Source organism: Pongo pygmaeus, chromosome 7, assembly GCF_028885625.2.
Source record: "Pongo pygmaeus isolate AG05252 chromosome 7, NHGRI_mPonPyg2-v2.0_pri, whole genome shotgun sequence".
In the NCBI taxonomy this organism is placed as follows: Eukaryota; Metazoa; Chordata; class Mammalia; order Primates; family Hominidae; genus Pongo; species Pongo pygmaeus.
In genome coordinates, this window is record NC_072380.2 from 154,422,786 (window position 1) to 154,430,355 (window position 7,570).

The 7,570-nt window shown below is 59.4% G+C and overlaps 1 protein-coding gene across 2 annotated transcripts; it reads left to right on the top strand.

The window, feature by feature from the left end:
* Positions 1 to 708: 708 nt before the first annotated feature.
* Positions 709 to 5,795, top strand: C7H8orf90 (chromosome 7 C8orf90 homolog). 2 transcript variants are annotated; one of them, XM_054498253.2, is made up of 2 exons: positions 709 to 825; positions 5,277 to 5,790. In XM_054498253.2, the coding sequence occupies exons 1-2, from the start codon at positions 759 to 761 to the stop codon at positions 5,774 to 5,776; spliced, it is 567 nt and encodes a 188-aa protein (XP_054354228.1). In that variant the 5' UTR covers positions 709 to 758; the 3' UTR covers positions 5,777 to 5,790. The 2 variants fall into 2 exon arrangements, with proteins under 2 accessions (XP_054354228.1, XP_054354227.2); XM_054498252.2 differs by lacking the exon at positions 709 to 825 and adding an exon at positions 4,646 to 5,017 and having other exon boundaries at positions 5,277 to 5,795.
* Positions 5,796 to 7,570: the final 1,775 nt, after the last annotated feature.

Genomic DNA, 7,570 nt, shown 5'->3' on the forward strand with positions numbered 1-7,570 from the left:
TGGGCAGGCGGGGTAGCTCTGAGGCCATCCCCGGTAAAACTGTGCTAGGATGTGTCTTCCCAGGCTTTGTTCCCTTCTCTGTCTCATGTCCCCACCCCTACCAGCACTTGATCCCACTTTGGGGGAACTGATATCCCCATGAGCTCATTGTGGCTGGGGCGAGGTCTGACCTGCTTCATAGGGACTACTGGAGTTGCTGAAGATGGGGACTGCTGACCTGGGCTCTGAAGACTTCGGGAATGCCTGTGGGAGCCCCGTGGTCTGGCGGGACAGGCCAGCTGAGGCTGGATCAAGGCCTCGGCTGCCCTGAGGGCACTCACAGGCTGTGGCTGTGGACACCAGGCTGACCCGAGGCGAGTCAGGAGGAAGAGTGCTGGTGGGGACAGGCTGGCGGTCTCTGGGTGCCAGGTTCTCATAGTCCCTGAGCAGGACAGGTGAGCAGATGTGACTGGGGATTGATCTTGGAGGGTTGCTGGGTGCAATGGGAAGGGTTAAGGATGGGAGGCTGGCCCAGAGGGTGGCCCTGCAGGGTCCAGGCGAGGGGCAGGGTGCTGGGTGAGGGGCTGCAGTGATGCCCACAGAGAGGTTAGTGCACAAGAGGCCACCGAGCCCACAGGTCCCCACTCAGCCTCCCCCACAGCCCCAGCCCACTCCTGAGTGGAAGCCCTTTAAATGCAAGGTTCTGTCCTCCCCTGGGAGGCCCCTCCCTGTCTCCTGGGCAGCCAAGTAAACAGAAGCCTGTCCCCCGGGCTGCTGGCATGGCTTCCTCTTGTCCTGGGACCCCCAGCCCGGCAGGTCTGCCCCCTCCTTCTGTAGCCACTCCAGGTGAGACACTTGGTGAGGGAGGGGAATGGAGGGGAAGGAGGACGGGGCACCTGGGGCTCTGAGAATGTGGGAGCAGGAAGCGGCCCTCTGACCCATCTTCCAGAAGATGCTCTGCCAAGGTCATGAAAGAAAGTGGCAGTGGGGCTGGGCCAGGATGGGGGCATCAAAGCCTCCCTGTAAAGGTCCTTCTCCTCCCTACCCTCCCCAATGCTCTGATGCTCTGAAGTCCCCAGGGAAGGGGTTGGCTCTCTTCCTGAAGCCTTTGGACCTATGGACCTGGAGGTGTGCAGGGTCCTTCTCACTCTTTAGGGCCCCTTCCAGATCATTCTGCCCTTGCCTCTTCTAAAACCCAGCTCTGGATCTCAGAGGCAGTGGGAGGGACAGCCAGCCATCCATTCACTCACCCATCTATCCACCCATCCACCCACCCATTCACCCACCCACCCATCCATCCATCCACCCAACCATCCATCCATCCATCCATCCATCCATCCATCCATCCATCCATCCATCCATTCATCCATCCATCCACACTTCCACCCACCCACCCACCCACCTCTCTCCCCACCCATCCATCCACTCATCCACCCACCCATTCACCCACCCACCCATTCATGCATGCATCCATCCATCCATCCATCCACCCATCCATCCACCCACCCATTCACCCACCCAACCCACCTACCCATCCATCCATCCATCCACCCATCCACCCACCCACCCATCCATCCATCCATCCACCCATTCATCCATCCATCCACCCATCCACCCACCCACCCACCTATCCATCCATCCATCCATCCATCCATCCATCCATCCATCCATCCATCCATCCACCCATCCACCCACCCATTCACCCACCCAACCCACCTACCCATCCATCCATCCATCCACCCATCCACCCGCCCACCCACCTATCCATCCATCCATCCATCCATCCATCCATCCATCCATCCATCCACCCATCTACCCACCCACCCACCTATCCATCCATCCATCCATCCATCCATCCACCCATCCACCCACTCTTCCACCCACTCACCTGCCCACCCATCCATCCACCCACCCACCTATGCATCCATCCATCCATCCATCCACCCATCCACCCACCCACCCACCTATCCATCCATCCATCCATCCATCCATCCATCCATCCATCCACCCACCCATCCACCCACTCCTCCACCCACTCATCTGCCCACCCATCCACCCACCCACCCACCTATCCATCCACCCATCCATCCATCCATCCATCCACCCATCCACCCACCCACCCACCTATCCATCCATCCATCCACCCATCCACCCATCCACCCACCCACCCACCTATCCATCCATCCATCCATCCATCCATCCATCCATCCACCCGCCCACCCATCCACCCACTCCTCCACCCACTCATCTGCCCACCCATCCACCCATCCACCCACCTATCCATCCATCCATCCATCCATCCATCCATCCATCCATCCATCCACCCATCCACCCACCCACCCACCTATCCATCCATCCATCCATCCATCCATCCATCCATCCATCCACCCACCCATCCACCCACTCCTCCACCCTCTCATCTGCCCACCCATCCGTGCACCCTGCCCATGGTCAATGCCTTCGCTCCTGAAGACCCTGGCCCCTGCCCTGCCCTGTCCCTAGCTCTCCTGTCATCCTATTGATGATTTCTCTCAGCCCCTTGGACTCCTCCAAGGATTTTGTCCCCTCACCCAGCCACCCGCCCCACAAACTGTACCCAAACTGCAGTCCCCTTGTCCCCACCGCACTCTGGGGATTCTCGCCCCAGCTCCTGCCCTCGAGGGCCAGCCCCAGCACTCCTTTAGTGAGATGGAAGCCCACAGTGTCTTCCACCTGTCTGGCCTCCTCCACCCCTGCTCACATCTTTGCCATGGCTTCTGCCCCCTCGCTGGCCCCCCTCCTGTTTTCTTGTACTAGTTTGGCAGCCCCAACTCCCTGCTGCCCTTGCCTGTGCCCTTGCAGTGGGCTGCAGCTGAGTGAACTCTGCCTTGCTAATGCCTGCACTTGGCCAGGGCTTCAGCAGCAAGGAGGCTGGCTCCGCTGCCCTCCCTGGTCTGCCCAGCCTTTCCTCACCTAGCAACCACCTTGCACCTTCTCTCCCTCTAAGCCCCCATCCTCTCTCTCCTCACACTGTGCTGCTGGCCTTGCAGCCTCCTTCCCTGAGAAGCTGAAGGCACTGGAAGAGGACTTTGCTGGTGCCCACCCACTGTACTTATGGCATTGGGCACTGTCCACCCCGGCCTGCTCCTATGAATGCCCCATCCCTCCTCTCAGCCAAAGGCAGCATTCAGCTTCTCCCATTCCATCCCCCAACTCATGCTGTCACTCCAGCAACTCTTCACCCTCTCTCTCCTGCATCACGATACCGCTCTTTCCCAGGTTGTTCCCACTGGCATGAAAGCATGCTGCGATTTATCCTGTCTCTTGACCCCACTTCCCTTCCAGCTCCTGCCCTACTTCTCTGCTCCTCATTCAGAGCCGAACCTCAGGAAGGTCATTTGTCCTTGCTGCCTCCACGTTCTTCCCTCTCATTTGCTCTTGAACCCACTCTCACCGGGTTTTAATTTCCAGTGCTTCACTAAAGCAGCTCTAGCAAAAGTCATCAGTGACCTCTGCGCTGGTAAGTCCGAGGTCACTTGTGGGGCCTCATTTGATGTGAGGCGCCAGCAGCACACGGCTCAGGTCCCTGCTCCCACACTTGGCTTCCAGAGCTCCCACGCTCCCATCACTGCCCGCTCTCTCTTGGTGCCCTCACTGGCTCCTCCTCTCCTTGACCTGGTCAGGAGGGAGGACCCTAAGCTCTCTGCTCGCGCTTCTGCCCTTTCTAACCCCACTCCCTCAGTGATTCATCTAGTTTTGTGGCTTAAACATCATCTCCCCAGTGTCTATGTCCAGCCTCGACCCCTCTACAAGCAGAGCAGTCTAGGCTCTGTGTGAGCCGGATCTTCTCCAGCCTGGGGGCTCCACTCTTAGCCCCAGCATGGCGCTGTCCACGGTGCTGATTTAGGAAAGTTCTTCCCATTGATCAAACAGCCTGGTCAATGTCATCTCATCTGCAACTGCAGCAGAACAGGGTTGGTTGGTTCCATTTTCAGAGGCTCTTGGAAGGTGAAAGACTAGCCCAGGCCCTGACAGGTGGAAGGACCCCCATGTCTGTGCTGCTCATGGCAGTAGCTGATGGCTCAAACAGAGCCTGCCTGCCACACAGTAGGTGCTCAGTGAATATTTGTGCAGAGGGAAGAGACTCTTAATCAAAAGGCCCTTGAGCCGGGGGCGTGGCATAGTGGAAAGTGATTGCCCAGCCCAGGGCTTCAGCTCGGCATCTGTGTATGACTTCTCTGGGTTTGTATCCTCACCAGTAAAACAGACTGAATATTGTTACCCCTCTCAAGGGTGTTGGGAGAAGGATCTGACAATTCATGGTCATGTTTATCCATTCCCACTTCCTAGCCTCCCAGTGTGGCCATCCCCAGAGAGCTGCCTGGTCTGGCTCCTGTGTCCACCTGGGGCCTGACTACATTCTTTCCTGGACTGTGTGCCCAAGTGAGGCCCCATGGCTGCTTTGCTCACTTCAGTATCCCTACAGCTAAGCACATTTGCTAAATGAAGGGAAGAAGGAAGGTAGGGGTCTCTCCTGAATGGAGGGCCTAGATTTGGGCAGGGTGTGGACCATGGGCCAGCAACCTGGGTGCCTTCTGGGGACCACGGATAGGCTGAAGGGTGGCATGACTGAGCCAAAACCAAACTCCCCTTCCACCACCTCTCCCTCCTGGGGCTGCAGCTCCCTCTGGATCCCAGGGTCAGCTGTGTCCAGGCTGCGAGCCAGGCTGTCCCCACAGGCTCCTCCCTGTCTCAGTCTACAAGGCCTGGCGATCTGGCCCTGCAGCCTCTCCCCAGGTGGTGTTTTCCCATCCTCATGTTCATCTTGTCCTCCCCTGGATCTGACCAGACCTTGAAGCTGGGCCCCCAAAGTCCATTCTCTGCACAGCGGCCGGATCAACTTTCAAATGAGAGTGACCGCTTCACCTCCTGCCCCAAGCTGGCCACTGTCTTCAGGGAGAACCTCAACATCCTAAGCTCGCTCAGTCCCCACATGGTCACGCTGGCCAAAGTCTGCAGCCTCCTCGCCATTGGGAACGCTCTGCCCAAAGAGTATTTAGTGAGCATCCCCTTCCCTACACCCAGGACCTCCCCCTCTTCCTGGTTTGCTGGTGCTGTTCCCTCAGAAATGCAGGGCCCGGCCTCGCCTCATCACCAGGTGGCCCTGGCCATCCCCAGCTCTGCCTTTCGAGCTCATTCGGCGGCTCCTTCCAGACTGGCCACCTCTCTTCGCGCCCGGCCTCCTCGTCTCCTGCCTGCGCGGGCCGCTCCGGGCCCTCCCCGCACTGCCGGGCGTTCACTGTCCCCTCCGCCCGCAGGTCCCGCGGCGCCCCCGGAGCCCGCCTTCCCGGACATCTACGGCGGGGACGCGCGGCTCTGGGAGGCGCATTTCCGCGGCATCGGGCGCGCCTACCGCGCGCTGGGCAAGCAGGACGACTTCGCCATCCGCGTGCTCACCGAGAACTTCACGCTGCCCTTCCCGTTCGCCTGGCCGCCCGGGCCGGACCCCGCCTGCGGGCCGCTCTTCTATGATCCCCGCGACCGCGCAGACTTCGACTTCCTGCTGCGCGGCCCCGGAGCTTCGCCCCCCGCGCTGCTGCGGCCTCTGCACGCCACGGCCCAGGCAGCGATGCGCAAGCGGCGCCTGGAGCGGCTGGCCCTGAGCTACGCCCGCGCGCGGGGCCCGGGCCCGGCCTCGTCCTGCTGCTGCCCGGCCCCGCCGCCGCCTTCCCGGAGCCCGAGGCCAGCGCTTCCGGCGACGGCACCCCCAGGCTGGCCCAGGCCCCGCCGCTGCCCCGAGAGCGAACAGAATAAATAAAGAGTTTCCCCAGCTCTCCCGCGCCCGGCGCTTTTCTGCACACACTCCGACAGGCCTGGGCGGCTGGGCCTGGCGGGGAAGGGGGACGGTGGGACGGTGGACCAGGAACCCAACTGGGACACCGGACCAGGCCGGGCAGCGTCGGGACTGGGAAGCCGCATGGGTCCGAAGGTGCAGTGAACACATTCGTGGTAGAAACGGTGACGGAGGCAGGCCCTTTTCAGAGGGAGGAGGACCCGGGTACGGTGGGTGGGGGGCCAGGCCTCCACCCTCAGTGCCCACGCCCTGGGACCCTCCCCACAGCTCTGCGGTGGGGACTAGCGTCCCCTTCCCACAGACCAGCATACCAAGGCCCCATGCCTCCAGGGAACAGCTGGGATTTAGTTCGCCACATGCAGACACCAAGTCCAGCAGCTTTCCCGTTTCCCATGATAGAGACGCAGCAGGATGGGGAGGGGGCCAGGAGAAGGGGCGACGCAGCAGAACAGAGGAAGAGAAAAGAAAGGAGTGGAGAGCATGCGTGGGGCAGAGAGACGCGAAGGAGGGGGCACCACAAGGCACCTACCCCTCACTTGCTGCCTCCCCTTCCTGGTCCCTGGGGAGGGGCTGCCTCCTGCTTCCCCCGTGTGGGGCTGAGAGAGTCTGCTGAGCCCAGCGTGGCCATCAATGACCTGGCCTCTGCCCTGGACCACCTCCCTCTGCAGGTGACAAACCCCTGCCAGAGGCCTGGCTCTACTGTGGGCCGGCTGGTGGCAGGGCGGAAGGACGGCATGACCCGGGTATCTCCTCCTCCTCCTCCCCACAGAACACCAAGCAGGGAGGCCAAGTGGCCTTTAGGAGAGGTGCCATGGTCTCGCGCTGGGGAGCTTGCAACCCAGGCGTACAGGGGAGACCACATCAGGTGCAGGTGGAATCCGGGTGTTTTTTTTTTTTTCTCTTTTCTTTTTTTCCCGAATCCAGGAGTTATTTATTACATCCCAGTCATGGGGAGAAAAGGTTTCTCCAAGCCCTGGTTTTGCTGAAGAAGCAGTTGTGGATGGGAACACTCATCTCTGGAGAAGGAGGAAACCCTGGGCTGGGAAGAGGCGTCTCCAGCCTCCCCCTCCTCTGCTGCCACCGGCCCCAACTGAGATGCCAGCCCCTGCTCCAGGCTTCTCCCACCCCGGGCCTTGTTTCTTCAATTTTACAGATGCACAGTTACATTGCAATAATAACCATGCATTTGAATCCTGATGGGGCAACAGCAGTAATGACATTATATACTATATATCCTATATTGTATATGAATTGGGGTCCCCAGAAGCAGTCCCTGAACATGGATTTTGGTGCAAGTGGTTTGTTTGAGACGTGGTCCTTGGAAACACAGGCAGGGAGTGAGGACGCAAGACAGGCAGGGAAAGAAGCCAGGAAGGGTGCGATGGGAGCAACTTACCCCTGTGGGCACTGGAGGTCAGTCCTACAGGGGACCCCTGGGAGACAGTGTGGCGAGTGCCCCAGAGCCGTCCCACCCAGGGAGAGTGGCACCAAGCACTACTACCTCCTTGTCATCACTGGCAGTTTGGCTTACCTGTGGGGTATGCATCCAACTCCTCTGCAAACAGCAACTAACAGTGACCACTGAGAAATGTTTATAACAATTTGATAGAGTAATTTTATGACTGGAGAGTGTCACAAGATAAATGTGGGGTTTATACTTTGTGCTTTTTTAAACTACATTTTTCTAGAAATTTATTTTTAAAGTAGTTTACAGCAGTATGGGGCTGTGGCAGATTGGAAACAAAAACCTTGGTCCTT

Bases quoted from the DNA above. Each gene is read 5' to 3' on its own strand.
- C7H8orf90 (XM_054498252.2), top strand. From the start codon at position 4,775: ATGTTCATCTTGTCCTCCCCTGGATCTGACCAGACCTTGAAGCTGGGC. The intron at 5,018-5,276 runs GTGAGCATCCCC...CTCCGCCCGCAG, and splicing joins CTCTGCCCAAAGAGTATTTA to GTCCCGCGGCGCCCCCGGAG.